General features: G+C 31.1%; 2 protein-coding genes across 7 annotated transcripts in view; one reads left to right on the top strand and one right to left on the bottom strand.

The window, feature by feature from the left end:
- The first annotated feature begins 1,719 nt into the window (after positions 1-1,719).
- LOC145936799 (uncharacterized) lies at positions 1,720-18,964 on the top strand. Of its 4 annotated transcripts, none has more exons than XM_083039372.1 (29): positions 1,720-2,467; positions 3,188-4,036; positions 5,607-6,134; positions 6,554-6,868; positions 6,956-7,127; positions 7,227-7,469; positions 7,769-8,887; positions 9,607-9,732; positions 9,911-9,988; positions 10,316-10,738; positions 11,441-11,532; positions 11,620-11,768; positions 12,342-12,452; positions 12,676-13,020; positions 13,172-13,386; positions 13,644-13,756; positions 13,830-13,971; positions 14,083-14,183; positions 14,637-14,812; positions 15,172-15,458; positions 15,649-15,856; positions 15,948-16,131; positions 16,187-16,399; positions 16,609-16,734; positions 17,183-17,347; positions 17,570-17,719; positions 17,812-18,043; positions 18,125-18,304; positions 18,617-18,964. In XM_083039372.1, the coding sequence occupies exons 2-29, from the start codon at positions 3,968-3,970 to the stop codon at positions 18,751-18,753; spliced, it is 6,399 nt and encodes a 2,132-aa protein (XP_082895498.1). In that variant the 5' UTR covers positions 1,720-2,467; positions 3,188-3,967; the 3' UTR covers positions 18,754-18,964. The 4 variants fall into 4 exon arrangements, with proteins under 4 accessions (XP_082895498.1, XP_082895497.1, XP_082895499.1 ...); XM_083039371.1 differs by having other exon boundaries at positions 9,911-10,090; XM_083039373.1 differs by lacking the exon at positions 9,911-9,988.
- Positions 18,965-19,238: 274 nt separating this feature from the next.
- Positions 19,239-26,907, bottom strand: part of LOC145935845 (uncharacterized) — a 265,904-nt gene continuing 258,235 nt past the window's right edge. For 2 of the 3 annotated variants that reach the window (XM_083037499.1, XM_083037501.1), the window contains exons 10-13: positions 25,792-25,994; positions 25,276-25,427; positions 25,115-25,187; positions 19,239-24,850 (exon numbers count right to left, since the gene is read on the bottom strand). In XM_083037499.1, coding sequence (XP_082893625.1) covers positions 24,829-24,850; positions 25,115-25,187; positions 25,276-25,427; positions 25,792-25,994 — 450 coding nt within the window. In that variant the 3' untranslated portion in view covers positions 19,239-24,828. The remainder of the gene's footprint in view (positions 24,851-25,114; positions 25,188-25,275; positions 25,428-25,791; positions 25,995-26,907) is intronic. The other variant, XM_083037500.1, reaches the window with a different exon arrangement.

The raw sequence follows: 26,907 nt of genomic DNA, 5'->3' as shown, positions 1-26,907 counted from the left end.
TATGATATAATTTGCCTCTTATATATAAACCTATTTATAACTCGCTTTCTCTACTCTCTGCCTTTCTCTTTCGTTTATATACAGGATGTTTCGAAATTTGCGAATCATCTGTTAATAGCAGATTCTTGAGATCATTTGGAGACGATTTTTCCTCAGCGAAAATGTCGAGGCACCAATAATTTTCGAGTTATAAGCGATTAAAAACAAGGGGTTTTTCGCAAACTAAGCCTTGTAGAAATAAAATATTAACAAAACCATATTTTTCAATTAATTTCAAGTAGAGTTTACTTTAATAAAATTTTAATTTAAGGCTTAGTTACAAAGATACATGATGGTAAAAATTGGGAACATGCAAAAAATTATGCGGCATTTTCGCTGAAAAATCGTCTCCAAATGATTCCAGGAATTACACAGATGATTCGCGAATTTCAGCTACACCCAGTATATATATAATATATATAATATATTATATATTTGTAGCTGAAGAGGCACAAATAAATGTTAAAACGTCTCATTTGTGCTTAAAGATATTTTAACAATTATCTACGTTTTTTAAAAAAATCCAGTCCATTATCTTTGTATTTCTTTGTAAAATGTAGTATAAGTATAAATGTATATACTTACTATACACTTTTAACATTTTATGCAATGCTCTATAAATACCATGCATATTTCCTAATGATATAAAGCAATAAGATGTTATTGCAATCACAGAAATATACATACACATATACACAGATGCATTTTGCTCCTTTAAATATTGTCGCTGATGCGCTTCAAACGAAGATTTACATCACCTTTAGCCTTTTGCATGAACTAAAGATAACGAAAACACAAGAAGCATGATAGGAAAAACGCAATTTATGATATTAACGAAACTTTTCCTTAATCGTGTCTATCGAAGATTATATATATAAGATCAATTTCTTGGCAATCCAAGGCAATTGAGTTGAGTTAAACGACACGATCAAAGAACCATATTCACGATGAAATTTTGTGTTTTCATTTTGTTATGTCTAATAATGTGCGCCGCGTCGTATGTAATGCCATCAGAAGGAACACTCGTAAGTAATTCGTGGACTAGTTAACTAGAAAGGGGAAATTAATGTCGATGTGTGAAAATTAATTGATAATCATATAAAAGAAAAAAATACTCTTAGGGAAAGTACAAATATTTTTTCTTGCGTGTTTTCCAAGTATTATACTTTTGTAAATATCTTTTCTTTTTGCCATCGTTATCAAATGATGACAAATAACAATAATCATACAAATATATAATTATGTGTAAAATTGTCAAATATTTGTAGTGTACTTTGAATTTTGTGTACTACTAATTAAAAAATAAATATTTAAAATAAATATTTGTTGAACATTCTGTGACACTATGCTCTTATTAATGGATCTGCTTTAGATAAAAAATGTATTTTTCTTTATTTAGTCTTTTTTCATAGCTTTTTTATTATGATTTCTTGTAGAAGGAGAAATTCTTGCTTTATTCATACAGTCTTTATTCTCTCCTCTTTACCGTTGCTGGGAGCTAATCGAATGATTTATTCACTTAGGCATATGTATTGCCCTATCCGGGCGACTGCAGCAAGTATCAACAATGCGATGCAAGCGGTTGCTTTGTCATGAACTGCGGCATAGGAACAGAATTCAATCCGAATATACAGACTTGTGATTATCCTCTAAGAGACCGATCAAATTGTAGTAATCGTGGGTAAAAATTATTTTCATCTACAACTTCGCTAAAAGTTAAAATTGTAAGATGCGGAATTATTTTGCAATACTTCAATCCTATTTGAATGCTTATTATTATACTGCGCAAATAAAGTTATGACATTAGTTTAAATTGTGTTGTATTGATCACTGAATTGTCCATACATCGTTGTCATCGCTACCATTAATAAAATTCCTTTGCTGCTAATTTAAAATAAAAAACTAAATTAAATAAAAAATGAATCAAATTATTATAAATTATTTTCGCATATAGATAGACGAGAAATTAATATAGAGGTATAATCGCGCAAGCATCCAGAGCAACTATATCATTGCTGACGATAACGCTTGTGCACTGTGCAATGACGAGCAGCAATAGACGACGATTAAACAGTGTGTCCGGGGAGTGGACGCGAGAAAAGTATCACGACAGTGCGGACACGACCTTCGTTTACGCATTGAGCAGATAACCAATTTTTCACAGCTTCAGATAAACTCATCCTGCGAACTCGTTCATGTTAAATACAACGTAGTTTCCGCGGTGACGATCTGCATTAGTATAAAATTCCCACCAGATTGCACAACCAGATTGATTTGCAATAAATACCACAATCTTCCGATCACACTCGTGTAATTGTGGCTGAATAGCTTTCCAGGATTGTGTACGAGGATGTCGTCCCGATTGCTAACACTATTGTTTCTGGTGTACTGCTGTCACCTTATTTCTGCTATCAAGAGAATGAGAGTAGTAAGTGTGAAATTAATTAAAATAATTTTCTTTAAAGTGTCGCGATTTTGAAAACGACATGTTTTCAACAGTAAAATAAGATTTAATCACATTTTAAAAAAATTTACACTTTTTTTAAAACATCATTTAATGTCTTAATATTCCACCAACGTTTATTTCTGCTAAGTGCATAGAAAAAGATATTTTAAATAGTAAAATAAGATTTAATTACATTTTTTTAAAAATTTATATTTTTTTCAAAACATATAATTTATTATCTTAATATTCCACCAACGTTTATTTCTGCTAAGTGCATAGAAAAAGATACATTATAATTCAATGATGCTTTAATGAATATATTATCAGATTTATTACAATGCGTTTTATATAGAAAACTGTCAGATTAACTTGAAATAAAATTAATATAAAAAATTTGATATAAAATAAAAAAAAGAAGCAGTAAAATAAAATATTTATTTATATATTGTAATAAAGCAATATATTTTATTTATTTATACAATAATAAATAAATAATATAAATAAATAAATAATAATAATAAATAAATAATGTAATAAAGCAAGTATAAAATATAAAAATATCTTTATTAAAAAAAACGTAATTAATATATTGAGTGTTCTTCTTCTAAATTGTTCTTCTAAAAATACTTTTACTTACACATATTATTTATACATATTATTTTACGAGTTTTTGTATACTAAAATATTTGATTTGGACAAAAGGACGGCAAGTCTTACACGGTGATGGCGTACCCGGAGGATTGCAACAAGTACGTGATGTGCAGTGACGGCAGATGCAAATTGGAAACATGCGAGCCCACCTACGTTTTTGACCCGGCCACTTCTACTTGCACCCATCGACGTACATCCATCAGCTGCGGTTTCTCGCGAAAACTGTAAATCGTGACGTTGAAATCGCGGATGTATACCATAAAAGCATCCCTCTTTACCCCTCGTATATGATAATGTTTTACGAAAGGAATTCAATAAAACGCCGCATATAAACAAGCATATATCTCGTTCATTTGTGTTGCTCGTGTCGGTCCCTTTATAAGGCCAGCTTGTAATAATCATCAACGAGCGTCAGAAGTTTGCTCTCGCACCGTCGATTGGCAAATAGCTCTGTTTGCAGTCGTTCGTTTATTGCGTCGACTCATATGCACATGTCGGCATTTTTTTTTTATTTTATGTGTGTGTGTGTGTGTGTGAGCAGATTAAACTCCCGAGTATTCTCTCTCTCTTTCTTTTTCTCACCATTCCTTATTATCTGTCTTTTTGTATTCTTCTCTGGGTTTTTTCTCCGCTGTCGCATATGCGCCGAACTGAAATGAACCTCGACCTCTTTAGCTGATAACCCTTCGGTTTCCATGAATCAGAGTGCTTGTTTTCTATCTGCTATCTGCTTCTGGGTAAAACGGCGCCGATCGGTAATTGGACCACGATTTTACGAGGAGCCGAAGATCAGTATAGTACGATGCTCGGTGTATCGTGGAAGCATCGAAGATGACGTTGTGCTTGAAGCGTTTCTTCGTCGCGTTCTGCCTCGTCTATTTAACAGTTTTCTCTTCCGCGGTATGTGATGGTCGTTATGGCTCTTAGTGACACATAGAATCGCTTTAATTTTTATCTTTTTTTATTCAAAATTGTTTAAAATCGAAATTTGAATGTGGATTAGATCGACTAAACTTGGACTGTAAAACGAAAACACATTTGATGTTTCGAAAAATAATATGAATTCGTAGTATAAAAATCTGCTAGTTTTATTATTTCTTCAAGATTAATAGAGAAGAGTTATATTACTTTTAAATTGATAGATTTTCATAAAAATTGAAACACACACATGCTTAATTTTCATCGAGAAATAATACATAATATGATATTAACGAGTCGAGTTTAAAAAACATTTTATTTGCGTTGATTGATGGCGTGTTATATAAAGACATATGTTTCAACTGTAATGTAAATTCGCAATCAAGTCAGAAACGTGTAATTTATTTGATTAAGATTGAATGTGTCATGAATATATCTGTTCTTAATTTGTATACTTATTACACATGATAGTGCTATAGTGCGATATAGATGTTTCAAAAATATGTGGTCAAACTTTGAGAGCATATTCTATTCATCGTAAAGATGAAAAAAAAAACATATAAACATGGATCTACTTTCTTTCCAAATTATAATCACTTTTTTCAATAGAAAACATTCGCATCGACGTCTTATGGATTGTCCTTCTAATCATCTTCTCTTTGAAGTAAACAGTAATAATAATATTTGTTATCAGATGAGTCATCCATTTATGGAAACATCTTAACACTTTCGTTTATATAATACTAATAATGCTACTGTGGAAGTCTCGAAATCGTATTGTTTTTTCGTATGACAAAATACAAAATATTGTGGGAATTTTTAAATATCTTTGACAATTATTGATAAGATCGATGCGAGACATGAATTGAAGAAAGGAAGTCATCGCCAGCAATCTTTTTAATGAAGTGTTCTTATTAAAGTTATCTATTATAAATAAAAAGTATTTATAATTTGGAAAAAAAGTTTCCGGATTTACGTTAATATAATTTTTTCATTCTTACAGTGACAGTAGAATATGTTCTTAAAATTCAGCCTATTTCTGAAGCATCCTGTATAATTATTTAATTTGTTATTTTGGTCATTTAAATTTATACGCGTATATTTGTTTCTATAATATATCGTCGTTTTTCTGATACGCTCACGCAATATACAATGATTTCAGTTTAACTATGCTTTCAAAGAGATATCGATTTAAATACATATTATTATCATGCCATTTGTTTATATCTTAATCTCTTTAAAGTGTAATGTATATAAAATACGATATAATGTAATGCAATATTCATACAATTATTGATAAAAATTAGAAGAAACGAAAAGATCATGCACTATTATATTAATAAATTGTTAAATATATTTTATTTACTCATTTGTATGTAATTAGTTGTAATATCCAAGTGTATGACTTCATTTCGCCTGGAATAAACTTATACAAATAAAACAAATATACAATTATAATAAATTTTATATATTTAAATATCGGTTTATCTTTATTAATTTTAGCAATAAAAATTGATTGATTTTTTTTTTTGGTCGATTTCTGCTATCGCAGATCTATGATCCAAGCGCGACAACTACAAAGCCACCAGAGCGTCGTGAATCGGTACTTCCTTGGCATTCGAATGAGAATAAATCGCGCATTCAAATAGAACCTCGTTCTCCAAAATGGCAACAACAATCACGGGACAACATTCCGTCAAAATCTGACACGAAGAATTGGAGTCCATGGCGAAAAGCTCTGGGCAGCGAAATCGAACAACGAACTCATCAGATTGATAGTGAAGATTACAGTTCTAAGCAAAATCCCGAGCAAATTTCTGTAAAAATTCCTGAGCAACAACGTAGCTTGGAATTTGATAAATCGGAGCAACAAGAAAATCTAAAACCTCTTGAATACAGAGATTCAACACATTTCGATAAAAATCGTGGGCATGTTAAGAATGAATCAAAATACGGAAATCGGCCTCAAAACGAGATTGATTTTGAGCATAAATATCCGCTGAAAAATGACGAGACCAAGGAAATAAATGTGGGATTTCAGAATGAGGATTCGTACGAAGGCGTAGCTGTTGATAGCACGGTAATTAAAAAAATTTTTGAATAGATCTGTTTTTATAAATTAGAATTTCGTGCCAGTATATTTAAAAAATTATGCAAGCTATAATTTTCCTCACAATCTCTTTATATGAATATATGATAAGCTTTGACAATATTTTTGCTATTGACTATATTTTTACATTCTTAAATAATATATAATAATAATAAGAGAGAAATCAAATATAAGAAAGAAAGAAAACTTTAAATTTTATGTACTATTATAATTCTTATCTTATATTTTTTAGATTTATATTGATATGACATAATATATAGTGATATGACGACATAACGAGAAATAATGATAAATAGCAAAAATGTTTAACAAGAAATTCAATTCTTTTCAAAATTTAATTTAATATTAATTGAATATTAATTTAATATTAATTTTGTTTCTTTGTATAGAAACCACGAAAGGAAAATATAGTTCTTTCAAGTAAATCACATCACAAAGTGGCTAGGTTTGATCCTCGATTGGGCATTCAGTGTCCTGATCACAATTCTACCGGGCAATTTGTTTATCCGCTAGATTGTAAGTTCTTCGTCAATTGCTGGCAGGGTCGCGCATTTATCCAACCGTGTGCTCCAAACACTCATTTTAATCCGGATACCTTGGAGTGTGACTTTCCACATAAAGTGAAATGCTACGAGTATAAATCCGATTTCAAACAGTCATTAGATCCTGAACTTCAGATTAATCGAAAATCGCAAAAATTGACAGTACGTTGATGTTATATTTCTTCTTTATTATCATGTATACTATAATAATATATTTTTAATTTATTGCGCGATTGTTTGGTCTATTAGGAACCAAAATGTCCACCGTATTTGATTGGTTTGTTACCATATTATGGAGATTGCACAAAATTTGTGCAATGTGCGCATGGTGCAACCTACATTATGGATTGCGGCCCTGGAACAGTCTTCAATCCTACTATCGGTGTGTGTGATTGGCCACGAAATGTAAAAGGTTGCGAAGGTAATAAATAATTATTTTTTTGAAAAAATAACTCGGTGGCATAAAATAATGATTTAAATATCTTGCATTATAATATAAATACTTTTAAATCTGACGAAGATGACAAAATAGCACTTGCCTCTTCAATTTCGAGCTCTGGACGCGATAAGTCAGCTTATACAGAAGTAAAAAGAATTACATGTCCTGCGGATTTTACTGGATTATTAGCTCATCCAGAGACGTGCAAAAAGTTTCTTCAATGTGCAAACGGTGCTACTTATATAATGGACTGTGGTCCTGGAACAGCTTTCAATCCAATTACGCTGATTTGTGATTGGCCACACAAAGTGCCCGGCTGTGCAGGTGTATATCTATTATTATATATATATTTATAAATAATATAAATAATTTTAATCAGTATAATTTAATTAGTATAAGTTAATCAGTATAATGCAGCATTTTTTCTCGAAATAATTTGATCATATTTTTTCAATATCTTGATGAAAATTCTATATTCTTGTATATTACTCTAATAATCAATATTATAAAATAAAATTATACAATCGAGTATAAATTATATTTTAGCAAGATGTGTTTTTAATTAATATTTTCTATTGTAAAAATAATTGTAATATATAATTTCTGAACTTTCCAAACAACAGATAAATCCGTTGATGCAAATTATAGAACAGGAGCTCGTACTTTACCATCTGAAACCGGAGGTACCATATCATGGCCGAATTCAAGCCGTTATAATCATACTACTCGTGATCATATTTTTCAACCGAGGTATAGCACGACAATGAGACCGACATATAAACCAGCATGGAAATTATTTACGACAACTCCGAGTCCACGTTGGTATCCAACGTGGACAACCGCGAGGCCATATTATGATCGTCCTGAGCATACTTCTGATTATCATGATCGTTACGGCCACGAGCGTGAAGAAGATCGGTACAAAGATCATGGATCGTATCGTCCAGAATGGAAACCAAGTGGAAGCTTTGGACGTCCTTCTGATAGCAATTACGAATCTCAACATTATCCGGATCGGCAACAAGTGGAATATCAGGGAAATGATCAAGAATCACAAGGAACTCAGCATTCTGATCGTCCAGAAGGATCATGGCCACATGGATATTATCCTCCTGGTGTCCATCATCATCATCATCATCATCATTATCATAATTATGGACCTACATCGAATCCTTCGGAAAGTACAAATTGGGCTAATCCGGCTGCTACGAGTGATCAACAATATAATCAAGGACATTACGCTTCAAATACTGATAATAACAGGCGACCTAATTATAATTCTCGTCATTATGATTACCATTATTTTGGTGCACCAAACAAAACAGATCAGAGGCAGTTTCAACCTCCTGGAAAATACGACGATAACATACAGTTTCACGATAGAGATAATAAAACAAAGTTTGACGCTGACGGAAATTTGCCAACAAATCGAAAAATCGGTTATAACTTTCCTTTGAATAGACAAAATTATAATAGGACGACTCCTGGGCTTTATCGTCCTAGTTTCAATCGTACTTCTCCCTCCGTTGGAAATATTTTTCCAAATAGTAATAAATCAACTGAGAGTTGGGATCAAATCCAGGATGGATTGCGGCAAGACAAACTATCTCCTCCTTGGACAGGACAAGAAAATATCGCTTGGAATCAGCCAGATAGATCTAATTTCAAACCAAGTACGTGGCAGGGTCAAGAAAATCGAGGAAAAGTGCAGACGGAAAATCAAACATATCCGTGGGATCAAGGTAAATAAAAATTAATATTTGTTCATTATTTTAATAAATTACGGATACGACACATTTCTATATACCTTGTATCTATATATTTTTATACATGTATAAAATTATTCTATTTATGAAAATAAAGTATTTTATGTGGTTGCAATTATCATTTTAAAAATATGTATTTTATTTATTATTATTCATTATTAGTATTTTTAAGAAAGTTAAAATTATAATTAATAAATAATAACGTAATTTATAATAATTATAAAATGTGTCGTTGTGCAAAATTTACTCTCAAATATTTGCACGTTGCATGAGTTAATTTTGCAAATAGTTGTACAAAGCTTGTTGTATTAATATATTTTAACATGACATTAATTCAATAAACAATGCAAAATATAATGCAAATGGACAAAGATGTTCTTTAATGGTTATAATGCATGAAATGTAATCGCATGAAAGTTAATGCATGAAAGTTATGTTGCATGTTGATATATATTTCATAAATTAATAGTAAAAAATTGCAAATGTACACAATGACAATTGAATATAGCAAATATAATTTTTTAAATCTAATAAAATATGTATAGATATATTAAGAATCACACATACAACATTAAATGTAATTAAATGTAATAACAATGCGAAATTTTTCGTATATTTATTTATGCTAAAAGTAGTATTTTTGAAATAAAATTTATTGTATTACTAAATATGAGTGAAAGCTTAATGTTTCGTAGGCACGGTTAATCGGACTGATAAATCGTACTCGCAAAGTACGATTGATAGAGAGACGGATGCAAAAATGGCAGAGTGGGCAACAAGGACAAATGTCTTTTCAAACTCAAAGAATCAAGTAAATTTAGGTCAGTGAATAGATATATAAATTTTAATTACTATTTTGATTACTTGACAATAAATACATATTAAATGTAAAATTATATATTGTTGATTATTTATAATAAGATATATTATTTAAATAGTTAATACATTTTTCTCGAAACATTTTATAAGAGTTATACTCACAATGCTAATTTGTCACAGAACCTAAAAGTACAACACAATATCCAAGAACTAATTTTTATCCAAATGGCATATATGTCAATACAGGAGGCATAAAAGGTCATTATATTACGAAAGAAATTGAGAATGATGAAGGGCGTGTAAGAATTAATGAGCCGTATGATGTTCGGAAACCTGCCAACTGGAATAATACTTTCAATAGTATATCTTAATTATAATATGATATGTCCTTACAAATTATTATTGAAATTATCATTACTTTTACTTTGTTTAATTTGAAATTGTATGGAGATTTTTTAAAAATCAATTTAACAATCAAACATACATTTTTATTTTATTACGGCAAATAATAATCATACATTTCAATTGATAATTTAGAAATTTCTCTAAATGTTTGCTCGACAAAATATTTCTCTTTCAATATAGGCACTGATAATAATTATGCGTCGTTCACAACGAGAACGCCAATGATAACAACGACGGAGAGAATTTCAAATAGACAATCTGATCTATCAAGGAAAGGAAGAGATTTCGGAAATACTACAACAGAAAGAGAATCGCAATTCGGTACCAGAAGCGAATCCAATTTACCTAATGTTTCAATTGAAGAAGAGGATTATTATTGGAGCGACACGAAAATAAGTGATGTAGATTCTGGTACCCCGAGTGTTGTCGAACCCGAGATAAATGATTACGACGTGGATGTGTTAGATAAAAATATCTGGAAGCCCAGGCTGGTTTTCGAAAATAAGACCGAAACCACGACGACTTCATCAGTCATTATGAAAATTGGTCCGAAGAATACTGATGTCGAACTTTTTAATATCGAAGCAGCGCCGTATCAGGAAAGTAAGTTTAAGAGGATTTAATTTAACGCAGATCCATGTATGTCTTTTATTTATGCAAAAAATAAATTTGGTAAGTTATTCTTCGATCTTTAAATGGCTTTTTTAATAATTGACTTCTTATATATCGTGCCACAAAGTATTATGTAATATTTAAATAAATTTTTTGCTATATAAATGAAGTTTTTGTAAGAAATATATATATATATATATATAATGATCATATTCTTTTATTGCAAAGAATTCCGACGCGATAATCAAGAATGTAAAGTTAGAATTAGCAGCAAAAGTAAAGTGTTCTCAACTGTGAATTTAGACTATGTTTATTGTTTATTGAATGCCTAAAATATTTATGTCATACATTCAATATGTGTGTGTATTGAATATATTTTATTTTACTTTATATAGTAATTATTTATGAATATTAAATTATATTAAGAATTATGGCAGAGTGCAACTATTTTTATTCTAATCAATAGATTTTATTCATCCACACAATATGTTGTTTTTTGTTTGTCACCTTGGTTTTGCTCTTTTGCATGTGTTTTTATGCTTTTGCATGATTTTAATTAATTCTATGGAAGCATTAACATCTACATACTTTTACAATACCAATAATGCAAATTGTTATACGCTAATGTTATTAAAACAAATTATAATAGCTAAGGAAAATAAATAAATAAAATTTTTGTTTATTCTTTTTAAGAGGAATCTCCATTCCCAGTTTATTATATACAACCAGTGCAGCCATTAACTCATTCGAAGAAATTCGTTCGACCAACACCCACATCTGGCCAGGTAAAAGCGCATCTATCCGTTGTACAGGAGTTACAAAATTTAATTTTAAAATTATAATGAAATGACATTTTATTTATATATATATAGGTAATTCGCTTGAGAGGTGGCTCGGGTTCTAATGATGGCTATGTTGAAGTGCAGGGTATGCTACCTGGTTGGGGCATTGTATGCGATTCCAGAAATAGTTGGACATTAAAAGAAGCTCATATTTTGTGTAGACAACTTGGTTATATCAGGTACATAAAATAACAATTGATATTACATTTTAAAAGTTATGTTTTTTTTAGAGTTCCTTTTTCTATAAATCTAAATTTAGATTCTTATACATCATATAGCCATATATGTATATGCACATACATATACATAGATGTAGGTTTATAGTGATATTAAATGTTTATTTTTATATGTGGATAGACATTTAATGTTTAATGTATCCTTATATCTTTATATTCTTTTTTAATGTATTCTTATATAAATTTCTTATGTTAATGTAACACTTTTCTATTTAGAATTAATATCTCTTTTTTCTCTCTCTCTCTCTCTGATAATCTAAATTTAATTATTAAACAAATAAAAATAGGTCATTACTTATTTGTTAAATGTTTTTCAATATAAAAAAAAATTTTTTTTATGTTTTTTATTTCGATGTTTATTATCATAATTTTCTATTATAATTTTTAAATTATTATAATTGTATTATAATTAATTTTTATTATAATTTTTACTCTTTTTACTACTTTCGCACACATCACAATAAAAGAAGCAATATAGAGAAGCGTGATATCGTACAAATTTTCTATTCATTATAGAGGCGCTGAAATGGCTTGGCAAGGCAGAAATAATCGCAATGGAGTGCCAACTTGGATAGCTGCGAATACTGTAACGTGTCTCGGCAATGAGACCAAATTTCAATCGTGCAAGTAAGATACGCGCTGTCAGAGATTTACAACATTTCTTTCATTGAGTTAAAATATGGTCAAATAATAAAAATTTAGATTTCTCGTGATTGTAGTAAAATATTTATGATTCAAATTTCTTGCTACTCTCGTTTCTTAAATTTACAATCTTTTTTATAAAAAAAAAGACAGACAACAAAAATTTTTACGTTAAAAAATGTACTGTAATAATTATAACAATATTTAGATTCACACACAATCAAGAATGCCGTGTGGAGAGAGATGCGATTGGTGTGCGATGCACTCCTAATCGCATAGTACACTGTCGCAAGGACGAGATACCACACAACGGGCATTGTTATCACTTGGCTCATCCTGACAGCGGACTTAATCAGGCCGAAGCATTGGAGCACTGCACACGAAGGAATGCACGACTCATCGATATTACTAACCAAGCGGAAAACAATTTTGTATCCGAATTGCTGCTGCAATCATATCCGGATGTTAACTCAATCATGACTTCCGGCTTCGGTTTCACCACAATGAATCGAACCTTGTGGCTCTGGGCGGATGCTGCACATGCAAAATTCAAGTACAATTACGATGTTATCAAAGCGCTACTCTTACTTAATTTTAATTCATTAAATCGATTTTTTTAATGTCTATTACTCTTGCATAAAATTATGAATTTAATCGAATTATGCTTTATCTTATTTTAAATTTTTTATAAAACATTTTGTTAGATTTACAAAGTGGTGGCCTGGATGGATGAATGATACGAAACAACCACCGTGGGTAGGCTATCGTCCTTTTTGTATCGTGATGAAACGACAATTTCCGTGTTATGAACGACCTGAGTCGACGTGTGATACAGATTATTTTTTTTGGGACACTGAAGATTGCGCAACTGCCTCGAAAGGGCATTCCTTTATTTGCAAGAGACCTTATGACGATATTGGTATACATATATACAAAATAGAAAAATTGCATAATTTTAATAGAATAACATTTTCCGTCTCTTCATGTTAATCATGTTACAAAAGAAATAATTTATATAGGTGTTATTAAATTTTTCTAAATTTTATTTAATTTGATTCGAAATGTATAACAATTTCTAATATAAAGTAATATAATCTTTTATAATACATATTTTGTGATAAATATTTGGATGCTGAAACACTGTTCTCTATACATTTTATTCATTCGCTTCTCTAGGTTGCATATACGGAAAAGGAAATCAATACAATGGTAAAGCCAACGTAACGATATCAGGAAATAAATGTCTTTCATGGGCCGATGAAAGAATTGCACATCAATTACATGTGAATGTAAGTTTGCTATTATAATTTGCGTCAAAAGTATTCATTGAATTTAAATGCAATCTGATTTTTATTATCGTAGGTTGTTAATAAAGAAGTTCGAGACAAACTGAAAACGCATAATTACTGTAGAAATCCTAATCCGGGAAAAGAATCGAGACCGTGGTGTTTCATAGGACCTGGAAGATATGAATATTGCGATATTCCTGCCTGTGGAAATATTGGTATATATTTGAAATTTATTAATGAATAATTAATAAGTCAAAAAAACACTGATAAAATAAATATTGTAATAAAGAGAGATATATAATAAAAGTAATTTTATATTTTTTTAGATCCAAAACGGTCAATGTTGACTGGCCAATGCAAACCTAAACATTTCGAATGTATGCCAGAAGAATGTATTCCATCCCCATGGGTTTGCGATGGAGAGGAGGTGAGATATAGCCGATTTTATATGCATTTATTTCATATGTACATGGTATAAAATAACTCATTGTCCAGTCCATGTTTCTTCTAATTTCTCGACAGTACGTGCAAAAAAGAATAATGGCTAACAAACACATTATAAAAATTTTATATTAAAACTGCTTTATTACTAAAATTGGAAAAAAGTTTTTTTAATCAAACTTTTTAAAACAATTTTGTTGTGCAGCAGTATAAAATTTTTAGTTTAAAAGAATATATCAAATTAGTTAAAATATTCATAATAATTGATAATTGAATATAACTGAGATTTTATATTTAAAAAAAATTTAGATGTGTAATTTTTAGATCTTTTAATTATATTCATTTTTCTATTTTAAAACATATGTTCCGATATTTGAAAATACACATACATTAAAATTATAATTAACATAATGTTTTTAATGCTTGTAATGCAAATTAGGATTGTACAAATGGAGCCGACGAAAGAAATTGCATATTGGATCTTAATCTTTTTCAAAAATCTGCCAAACATAAACTTGAGGGCTACGATATGGAAAAATGGTTAAACACACCGTTGAAAACTTGTGCTCTAAGATGCAAGGAAGCCGATTTTACTTGTCGCTCGTTTAATCACAAGTAAGTCACGTTTGTATAAAAATTATTGTCATCTGTTAATCTACTACACCATGTTAAAGAAGATTTTGCTTATTAAAAACTGACAGATGCACACACAGATATATGTATGTGTATAATTAACATTTCTACCTTTAATTACTTTACACACTCTAGTATTTTATAATAAAGTGTGTAAACAAGGTAGTTTTTTTTATAATAGTATAATTTATATAAACGTTGCACGACAGTAAAATAGATTTTTTTACTTAAACTTGATGAGATTTATATATACCGTAATCACTTATACATGGATTAATTACTGCTTTGCATAGTATAATATAATTGTGTGTTCACATATATATTTACATATTCTGTTTTAGATCGAATGGTAATGTGTGTTTGTTGAGTAACGCCAACATTGGTTTGACTGGTGGACTTAAGCCCGACAAACAGTTCGATTACTATGAACTGAGAGAAAGAAGCATAGACTGTAGTGGCATGTATATCTGCAATAATCACAAGTGCATAAATCAAACGCAAATCTGCGATGGCAAGAATGATTGTAATGATCACAGTGATGAGAATATCTGCACTGCCGAAAATCTTGATTACGGTATTCGCTTAGCTGGTGCAAATAACAGTTATGAAGGTCGAATAGAAGTAAAGAGTGAGTACATATATTGAAAAAATAATTAAATAAAATATCTAAAAATATATATTAAAAAATTTTTTACTCGTATATACATCTTTTACGAAAAAAACAAATTGCAAGGAAAACATAAAATTAAATATTTTAAAGGCCAAATATATTTTTTGTATTTTTTTTACTTTGTAAATTTATTCGATATCTCGAGCAGTTTCAGGATATTGGGGACAGGTATGTGACGATGGTTTTGGAATGATCAATGCTGATGTTATCTGCAGAGAGCTCGGTTTCGATCTCGGAGCTTTAGAAGTTAGATCGGGTGGATTTTATGGAAATCTCGATCCACCTACGAGATTTATGGTGGATCAGTTGAAGTGTCGTGGAAACGAGACTACACTACGAGAATGCGATTTTAGCGGGTATGTAGAAAAATTGTTTGTATTTTATATTTTATCTATCGTCACGCTTCTATCATTAAAAAATTAATGGCCGAATTATTCTTGTTCTCAGATGGGGAATTCATAATTGTCAACCGGAAGAAGCTGTCGGGATCGTATGTAAGACTGCGGTTAATACCTGTCAGGAAGGTCATTGGAAATGCGATAATAGTCCAACTTGCATACCGACCCCGTTCATCTGCGACGAGGTAGTCGATTGTCCAGATCGATCTGATGAGAGTCCGGAACATTGCGAGGTAAGTTAGAATGACGAAAATAGATTTGCCGATCTTGATACGACTTCATTTTCAGGCTCCGTTTGAGTTGCGCTTGGCAAATGGTAGCAGTCCTTTGCAAGGAAGGGTAGAAGTGCGTCATCACGGTGTATGGGGTACTGTGTGCGACGATGACTTTACAAATGCCACGGCAATTGTTATCTGTAGATCTTTGGGATACGGTGGTATTGCAATCGCCAAGAAAGATGGTTTCTTTGGACCAGGCCAAGGACCTATATGGCTTGACGAGGTATTATATTTATAACTTATAATTGTTATATATTTAACTACCTTTTATAAATAATTTTAATAATAATTAATTTGATGCAAAAACGTAATAATTCGTAATTAATAAATATTAATATCAATATATATACTTCATATACTATATTATTAATAATATTATTAATATTGTTATATTAATAATCCAAAGTTACTTCTCTTACTTTCGCAAAATAGGTTTTCTGTCATGGAAACGAAACGCAATTATATCGATGCGAGCATAATCACTGGGGCCAGCATAATTGTGATCATAATGAAGACGCAGGTGTAATTTGCTCACCTGGAAATGTTAACAATGTCGAGGTAATTTAAAACAAATTTTCATTCGCTGTAATGATTGTTAATTGTTAAATGTTAACTATTAAAAATCGTTTTTTCCCTATTAGATTGTTTTTATAAATAATAAATAATAAATATTAGTAGTAAATATTAGTAACAAATTACAAATAATAAATATTAGTGACTAAGAATTTAGTAAGGCTCTCAATGTGAAACACAAATTTTAAATTTCAACGGGCTAGAAATACTAGATTTCGATAGGTAGAATAAATATTAGATTCAGATAGATAGAATAAATATTAGATTCAGAATATTTTATTTGAAAAATCTTTAGAGAATAAAATATATAATACTCTTGTGTAAGCCAACAATAATTGCGACCTTTGCGATAATTTTAAAATAAACAATATTTTAAAACATATTTGTATAATTCGTTTATTTCTTGATCCTGATTTTCCTTTTTATTGAACAGTCATACTGGATAAACAATCAGGAACTTCCAGAACCAAGTATCGACGAGTTGCTTCCGTCAAATTGTGGTCAGCGCGCCAAAGATTTTAATGACGACGAGGACTTGATGATATTTGAAAAAGTAGTGCATGGTTCTGTTGCGCCTAAAGGCACCTATCCTTGGCAGGTAAATAAATTTTAAGATAACTAATAAGAAAGTATTATGATGTTTTATCTATCTTATCATAAATATCTTATAATAATATAGTTTATTAATGTTAAAATAAATACTGCATCTCGAATGTATAGAATTTTATCTTGGTCCCAAAATCTTATTGACTCGGAAACTAAGATATTATAAAATTTTGTTACATTGACAATATAAAAAAATGTGTAAAATAAAATTTAGGCCAGCATACGAGTTCGAGGACATAGTCGATCAAGTCATTGGTGCGGTGCGGTCATGATATCCCCTATACATTTACTAACAGCGGCACATTGTCTAGAAGGTTACAACAAAGGCACCTATTTCGTTCGTGCGGGAGATTATAATACAGATGTGAGTAAAAATAATTAACGCGCGATTTCAAAGAGAATGTATTTGTATAGAATATATATTTGCCAAAATGTATTTTATATCGCGATCATCAGATAGACGAAGGAACGGAAGCTGAAGCCAACATCGAGGATTACTACGTGCACGAGGAATTCCGCAAGGGTCACAGGATGAACAATGACATCGCTCTGGTTCTACTTAAAGGTCAGGGTATCCCTCTTGGCAAGCATATCATGCCAATTTGCCTGCCGTCCGAGAACACCGACTATTCGCCCGGACTCAATTGCACGATCAGCGGATTCGGGAGCATTGAAACGGGAAAGACGAGTAAGCGGGACCCAAGAGAGGATTATATTAAGCTGAATCTCTGTAGGATAAATCAAACCGTCGTTGTTTTGTCCTCTGTAGCGCAATCAAAGGACTTACGGTACGGCTGGGTGCCTCTGTTGGACCAATCAATTTGTCGGGCTAGCTATGTTTACGGCGAAGGTGCCATAAGTGAGGGTATGATGTGCGCCGGATACCTTGACGAGGGTATCGACACATGCGACGGTGATTCTGGAGGTCCTCTGGCTTGTTATCATAATGGTAATGTTGAAATAATCTATAGATTAATCACAAAAAAATAGTAATGGATATAACAGTATAAACTTTTTTAGTAATATAGTAATATAGATATAATTATGAAAATATATTAGTATAATAATAAAAAGAAAAAGAAAGGAAAATAATAGCACAAGTGACAAAAAAAATATCAAAAAATGTATTCTTTTTAATTCTTTTTAATTTATCACTCTATAATTAAAGTACTTTAAAAGAAATAAGCAGTATATTCAATTTTATATTCTCGATTAAATTTTAATTTTTTCGATGTAATGTTATATTTAAATTTTGTATTAGGAGCTTTTACTCTATATGGAATAACCAGTTGGGGTCAGCATTGTGGCAAAGCAAACAAACCTGGAGTTTATGTTCGCATTGCGTATTATCGTCGATGGATCGAGCAAAAAATTAAAGAATCGCTAACGGGTAGATAGAATATTAGATCGCAGAAATTTTGAACATGTAAACGTTTGTGTGTCGTTGTTTGTTATGTGTGTCTGCATGTGTTACTTATTAATTTGTTTATAAGAAAATGTTCCAAAATAATATATATGTCGGACCAATGTACATTAATGACAATTATGGATCATTCTATTATTATTTGTAAATATAATAAAATATAATAAAATATTTACTTTCTCGTTATATATATTTATAGAGGAATAAAAGTCAAGGGAGAGATTTTATCTTAATTTAGCAAATATCAGAGAGCGAGGATGGAAGAGAAATGAGAAAAACATCATCTTCTTTCCTTCAATCTTTTTTCCTTCTTTCCTTATCAAGAAAATTGTTTTCATCATTGCATTAAAAAAACATCTCCTTTACACACACATTTCTATGAATTCAAATATAAATAAAACTGTAAGAAAAAAGACATAAATATCGCTAAAAAAGTACGGATATAAATATGATCGTAATAATTTTGTTAATTTGCAGTTTATTTCGTAAGACATCTTCGTTTCTACAGTAATATTGTAATTGCTGCATTTCTGTCGCTGTTACATAATTGAGCCTATTTTATGTACAATAGTCCCAACATACATCTCTGATCCGATTCAATTCAAAGAATGACAATTCAATGGATGACATTTATACAAGTTGAATGAAAACATCGCGAAAGAATTTATAAACTTACATATCCGAGTTACATTATTACGCTGTTGTGATTTAGGCTGATCAAACGAAAGCTAAAAGGTTGCCTATTGTTCGCTCCTATTGAATTATTTCATCTACTATTAGCTCTCTCAAAAGACAAATATATAAAAACGACGAAAACATTAATCAATATATAAAATAGCACAATTTCAAAACATTGATTCAATAAAGTTCGAAAGGATATTCTTATGCTTTAATATGAAGATTCTACCAAAGTCATGACCATTGAAAAAATCTAAAGATTTCCACACAAAGAAGATATATGTATATATGTTAAATAATTCTATGAATATTTCTTTATTTTTCTATGAAACCTCCAGTTCGATCGATAGCTTCCGTCAACACGTTCTGGCAACTTAAAGATATCTTTTGCGATAAAAGTTTGCCAGGTGATGTGGCTTTTTGCTTTAAAATGACATTTGCTTTTGGAGATACTAACAATATTCATACTGAAAAATTCATGTGCTCATTACATTCGTCATTTATAAATAACAATCGTGAGAGCGGGAGCATTATTTTTTTTTGGTACAATCTTCATAAAATTCAAACATTCATCCTTCCAAGCAAATGTTGTATCGATTTTTGTTATGCTTACAAACACTTGCAAACACAAAGAAACTCACAAATCGTTTTTTAAATACATGATTGATTGAAGTTCTTTATTGGCAAGAAATTAGATAGTCTCGAATAACAATCTTGTAAACGAGATTTGGATATACTTATAATGTACCATTTTTTTCAGTGCATGCATACGAAAAAAACTGTAGATTAAAAAATATTAAATACCTCGGTTGTAGATATTTGCTATAAGATGTCAAACACAAAAAGAATGAGCTCGCAGAATTCTACAGAAAGAGATATCCTATCTATATCGCATAGTGCAATTATTAATTTTACTTAAGGGAATGTCGAATACGCTTAAAGCTGAAATTAATATTAAAGATTAAACTCGAATACACTTAATTTAGGCATAAAATGGCCCGAATTTGTGTCATTGAGAAATATATCATAATAAAAATATGAACAAAATATATAAAGATGTATGTTCTAAAATATTCATAAATAATCTTTAATACAAGTCTTATATAAATTAATTAGAGGAGACTTTACATAATGTGTAACGCATTCCTGACAAAGTTAAATAAACTTCGAGCGAGAAGAAAAAAGAGATTTGTAATAATTTAAATATGAAGAAAAATTAAAAACAGCTTCGCGTTTAATGACACGAATTTGGACCAAACTAACAATCTAATGACTAGATATTAAGCAAGAATTACCTTCGTCTTCCAATCAATCGCGCGCTCGAGGACATACATACATAAACGTACGAACATACTTTAAAGTTGCATTAGGCAATCTCGGATTGACCGATTATCCGCGATTATAGTCGCACGATACTCTAGGTCGTAGATTCTGCCGCAAAAACGGATCAATTTCCGTCGGATTCCGAAATTCGATCGCGGCCTATTATACTTTAAATCTAAATAACGTACAGATACGTATATAATTATATATACACACACGATTTGCTTCTTATGTACAGAATTGTTAACTATATAGAACGTCGCTAAGTATCGTCGAATGCGAGGAGAAAGATAGTGATAGATAATTGTTTACGGTCGAAATACTGTGATAATGAGTGGAGGACTTATATCTGGAAAATGTTTTGCACCTATTATGAAAAGGATTGTGCATCGATGTGATGTAGTACGTCCACAACGATATTTTTGCTCTGGAAACTTATTGCGTTTGTGTTAGAAAAATTGTACAAAATGACATGATAAAAAACTCGTCGACGATATAATGCTATCCGAGATGCGAAACGAATGAACAAATGGGAATGATTTCGAGTGTATTAATGATATCGAGCAGAAAAGGTCAAAGCGATAGAAATGATTTATGAACACGAATGATGATCGATATAACGCGATCACGATATAACGCTATGATTATTGACAATATAACACGCGCGCCGTTTAAAAAAAGAAAAGATGATTGTATAATTTGCTTCACTATTGATTTACGATAACGTGCATGTGTCATTTCTTTGTTATTACTTATGGAAAATTGCCACGAGCTCGCGGCATAACCAGATCTCGCTCGAATATCAGCGAATCGATTTGATAATAAATAATTTCAATCGAGTTAAGAATATTGGACGAAGATATAATTATCAAATACTTGTAACATGGTTAATGGCAAGTAAAAATTGACGGATTATATATACTGGGCACTTGTAAATTTGTAAAAGTGTTAATAAAAATGTTGCTTATAACAACAAGTTTCGGCGCATGCTTACATGTATTTTTTTTGTTTTTTATAACACACTACTACGTATATTTTATTATACTAATATATCTTGCTTATAAAATTTTAAAAATGTTTTACGACGACTGAATGAGTCTTTTAATAACACAAATGCATGTAAAAGATACGTTAATAACGGCATTGCTTGGCAAAAAATATACAGAAAAAGTGAATAATTCGTAATGACTTGTGCAACATGGGTTATAACAATTACCTTAATAATATATCGAGAGATGAGTATTCTTTACGATGACCTGATGCGCGCGGAGCTCGCGTAATTTGTCATTTCGATCGATAAATTATACTTTCTTTGTTACGCGATCCTTCTGTGCATTTCGTATCTCTTTGTCATCTTTTACTTCATGTGCCGAGAGAAAAATGCGATTAAAATACAAAAATCTTATAAAAATATACATTATATAAAATGTAAAAGGAAAAAAAAATCGAGATTGTCTTCAGCTTTTCTCGACAACGTATGAAAAATGTAACGAGAAATCCTTCTCATCGACGAAAGAAAACCGCGACCGACTATTTCTGACAATTGCTATCGATCGTATTGTTGACCGCAAGAAGAAATTAGAACAGATATGAAATTCTTATGAGGGACCGAAAATGGAAATGAACGGAATTGGAGAAAAGAGGAACGAAAGAGTTTCAAAGAGATTTTATTGTATATTTCGCGTATAACGCGATGTGTTATCGTTTCGAAGAATCGTGAAATGTTATTACATAACATCGTTATTTTTTCAATTTATGTGTACACATCCATTTCAGGTAAACGAGATCGCGATTTGGAACGCGTTTCGATTTGCATGCAATTTTTCTCTCAGGCCACAAAGTCGTGACCCAGTGAGCGAAATTCGAAACAGTTCGTTTTATTTCTTTTCTTCGATCGTGCCATCGCAATTTCCCGGTACTTTGTCATCCCATAGACAAAGTTTATGTAGGAGAAACGAACTCTTGGTCCCTATAACTGCTCGGAAACACATATGTCTTCTCTTTTTGAATTTATCTAGAGGCAAGTATTTGCTTAAATATAAAAAGAGAAGTAGACATTCTCTCTCTCTTTCTCTCCCTCTCACTCTCTCACTCTCTCACTCTCTCTTTTTCTTTTTCTCTATCTGATTTTATGGCAGATCTGTTTTCTCATTTGCTACGAAGACATTGATTTCGGGGAAAATATATGTAATTTTGTGGAAAGAACAGTGACGCACGCGTTAAGAATACGTTTTTGATGTTTAATATTTCATATTCTTTTTATAATTTTTAAATTTTTAGTATTACATTTTTTCCTATGTTCGATCGAAGGCACGATATACTACATTTACATATTTAATGATCACGTCAATTAATACCGAGCCTAAGGGTATAAACACACAAACTTGCACATAGCGCATAAACATATACATAAGAAAATTGATTGCTCCATAAACGTATGCATAAGAAAATAAACCAATCAAATTTCTTATGCATACGCTTATGCGCCTATGCAAGTTTGTGTGTTTGTACCCTAATTCATTCCGACAAAAGCCGATTTATCAATTTTTTAATAATTTAATTTTTTTGGCACTCAAATGCATTTATTCAAAGCATATTTTACCCCTGAATTTTTCACTATATTAGTCATTCGTTGATTTAAAATATGATATAAATATTGATGAGCGCATTTTCGTAAATTTATGTAATATATCACGATATAATTTGAAAGTATAATTTATAATCGTAATGCTTTAAAATGTGTTGTCAAAGCATTTTCTCTCCCATTTTATTTTATTCACGAAATTATTACAATCGAATTTATTTCGATCGCGCGCGAATCTGTAAATTTTACATTAAATTTTTCGTTCACGAATTATACTTGCGTGCGTCACAGGAGAAACGGAACTGGCGACTATTTATTTATTCGAATCAATCTGTCAAATGCATGAAAAAAACACGGCCGAGCCATGTCGATTCGCCGATATTTCTCCATCTGAATTCTTCCTCGCCTCGATTGATCGTTTTCGCGATTGGTTGCAGATTTCTCTTAAGTACGTGCGTGACGATATTTTCTTACGACCTATCTCCCAAGTTTATCGCGCGGTCTTACTCTACAGGAACGACCCTAATTCTCACACATCTAAAACTTTGTTAGCGTATATCAAAAGGACTATGTACAAAAGATCGAACACGCTGATCGCGTCTTTCTCGAGCGGGGAAAGGGACCCGAAATCTTTGTATCGTATCCGGAAATTGTTCAGAAGTATAATAAAGATATCGCGCGATTCGATTCTCGCGCTCGAGAGAAAAGCTGCCAACGGATCGAAGGCTTAGGAACTATACTTACGGCTACACGACATTGTCGAGCGAATTTCACAATCATCCTCATCAGACGTGCTTAACTCAATATTCACGCCACAATGACCGTAAAAATTTTGTTGGCTATTGAAATGCATCGATTTATAATTGTCACGAATATTATCGAAATCGATCGATCTGTACAATCTCATTCATTGATTTTAGCATTGATTGCCCTTTAGATTTTAGATGCAAGTGTCAATTGATCATATTGTTAAATTTTTTTAAATAAAACTTATAACTATTGTGTACTGCAGAAATAATATTTTTTCGCGATAAATAGCTTTACAAATGACGAATAATAAATATAAAAGCTTAGTCATCCAAATTAAAATCGAGAGAACTAAACATATATTTAAAATAAATAAATTAAATATAAAATAAAAAATTTTTTTTAAATAACAAGAATTATTGTACAGATCGCAATATTAGATGACGTTTTATGACGATGTCAACTCGTCATAAAAGAGAATTTTTCATCATATATATAAAAATTCGCAAGACAAGAAATACCTCTAATCTCACATAGGTCGCCCCAGTAATACTTTAGTCCGCTGTCGATCTTCCATCCGCTCATTTTTTCCTCTCATCATCTTCTTCACGGATAAACTAACTACGATTATGAATATATTAATATTTATAAATGTATCTTCACATGTATATCTATATCAATACCGTTCCCATTCGGCAGGTTTCAGCATAGCTCGCTTTCACTGGGCATTCATCTCAGATCTGTCAACATATAATTGCAATAAAATATTTTTTTTGTGCCTTGTGCGTTTAATCAAAGCAAGTAATTTTTCAAAACTATTTTAATTATGTATACAAATATCGATTAGAGAGCCAAGATCGTTTAGAGAGCCAATCAAACTTTATTTCATTACGCACAACGAAAATTTGTTCTGTTGGTATTGATTATAACAAAATTCTACTGTGTTCCAATATCCATCGTTCTTATTACATTAAAAAAAAATAATAATATATTGTGTTACTCACTTTAAAGCTTTATAACGTTCCTTTTCCGAATTGTTGTCGGGCGGCTCGCACTCGAAAGACGCTAGCGCAAGTGCTGTAACAAAAAAGGGACAGAAATTTGTGAAATTTAATAATTTTGCATTTTTGCACTTTCACAGCGGAATAGAATAAATATTACTTACTGTTTTCCGTTAGCACGGGACTCGCCTGAAGGAAGGCAATGACGCGCGGATTCTTCTCGAACGGACAGGCAACTTGCTTCCACGCGATAAATTCAGTCACCTGCTTCGCCAGCTGCCAGAATTTCTCAAAGTTGATATGGCCGTTTGGCAGTCTGAAATGCATAACTGAACTTGAGCAGCGGGGATTAATTAGCTGTGAGAGAAAGCTCGTCGCGCGTTTAGGCACACGTTGTACCTGACACGTTGTTGATCGATAATCTCGATTTCTAATAATGTCAAAGTTGTGTTGACATCTGTTTATGAGATGCATATAACCATTCAGACATGTGTTAGATATGTCCGACCAGTTAGCTATTTTATTGCAAATTTATTACGTGCAATATTAGGGGGGCAACAATATTGGTTTTTGTAATAAATTAAATGTAAAATAGAATGTCTCGTGCAATATACTCATAATTTAAACTGAATTATAAAATTATGAATAAATTTAAAAAAAAAGAAAAATATATTACTTACTTGTTGCTGCAACCTTCATTAAGGAAGTAAAGATCCTTAACGAGAAGGCTGAAGAAGGGCACTACGATCCGTTGACGTTCGTCTGTAGCGCCAGCGCTGCGCCACATTGCGGCCTTTAATGTGCTGCGATAGCTGCTGAAATTGCTACTAGGATCCATCTGATGCTCCAAAATTAAGAACTTGGCGGATTGTACTTTCGACCACTGAAAGTCATAAAAATGCATCCCATCTAAATCACAATGCAATCGATCAGAGTATAATGCAATCAAATTTAAAATCAAATATAAAATTATCTACTGGAATCGTTATAATAATTGTTAAAAACATAATTTTGTGTAAAATAAAAAAAATGATTCCATACACACAAAGAAACATGTATTACGATTAAAATTATAAAAGTTAAAAGAGAAAAATAAATATATTAATGTTTTTAAAAAAATCAACAAGGAATTTCTTTATATTATATATAACGTTCAATATTTGATATTTGCAGCGTGATACAAATCTGAGCTGATAGATTCAAGTTCATCTGTAGTTTCCTTCGATTCAATCTCATTCTTTAATCTAATCTGATGCAAAAAGCATGCTTCGTTCGTTTAAGAATTCTGCCACTCGATAGATAATATTTGCATTCGATTCAAGCCTCAGAATTAAGATGCGATCGAAATGCTTTTATACCTTCTAATCTCGATCTCTATGTATACTATAATAAACTCTTTGCTACTGTGATAGCTGCTTATTCTTCTTTAATCTCTTTATCTCTTTTCTATCTTTATATCTCCTCATTTATTTTCGTTCGGTCTTAAAAATATTTAAATAAACTATATACAATATAAATTTTTTCGTGTATATTTTAAGTAAAGATTTAAAATTTTTTTAATGCGCGAATCTCTTTATTCACTTATGTATTTTTGTTAAATATATATTCAAAATTATATGGTCAGATCAATATACTAAATTTAAATTTTATAAATAAATCTCTATTTTGTAAAATCTTGTTTTGTTCGTCGAGACTTTGGCTCTTGATCCTGTCTTGCAGTTGCCTGATCTCTAGAGAATACTTCTTGCCTATCATGGGAGCAATTTTTCTTGGTCCGACTCGATTCGACTCCACCG

The sequence above is a fragment of the Prenolepis imparis genome, unplaced genomic scaffold (assembly GCF_030444845.1).
Source record: "Prenolepis imparis isolate NDT839.2.m4 unplaced genomic scaffold, iyPreImpa1.0 SCAF_5, whole genome shotgun sequence".
Classification (NCBI taxonomy): domain Eukaryota; kingdom Metazoa; phylum Arthropoda; class Insecta; order Hymenoptera; family Formicidae; genus Prenolepis; species Prenolepis imparis.
The sequence above is the reverse complement of the archived record's forward strand: the minus strand, read 5'-3'. Positions and strand labels throughout refer to the sequence as shown.

Bases quoted from the DNA above. Each gene is read 5' to 3' on its own strand.
- LOC145936799 (XM_083039371.1), top strand. From the start codon at position 3,968: ATGACGTTGTGCTTGAAGCGTTTCTTCGTCGCGTTCTGCCTCGTCTAT. The intron at 17,348-17,569 runs GTAAATAAATTT...AATAAAATTTAG, and splicing joins AAGGCACCTATCCTTGGCAG to GCCAGCATACGAGTTCGAGG. The intron at 17,720-17,811 runs GTGAGTAAAAAT...CGCGATCATCAG, and splicing joins CGGGAGATTATAATACAGAT to ATAGACGAAGGAACGGAAGC.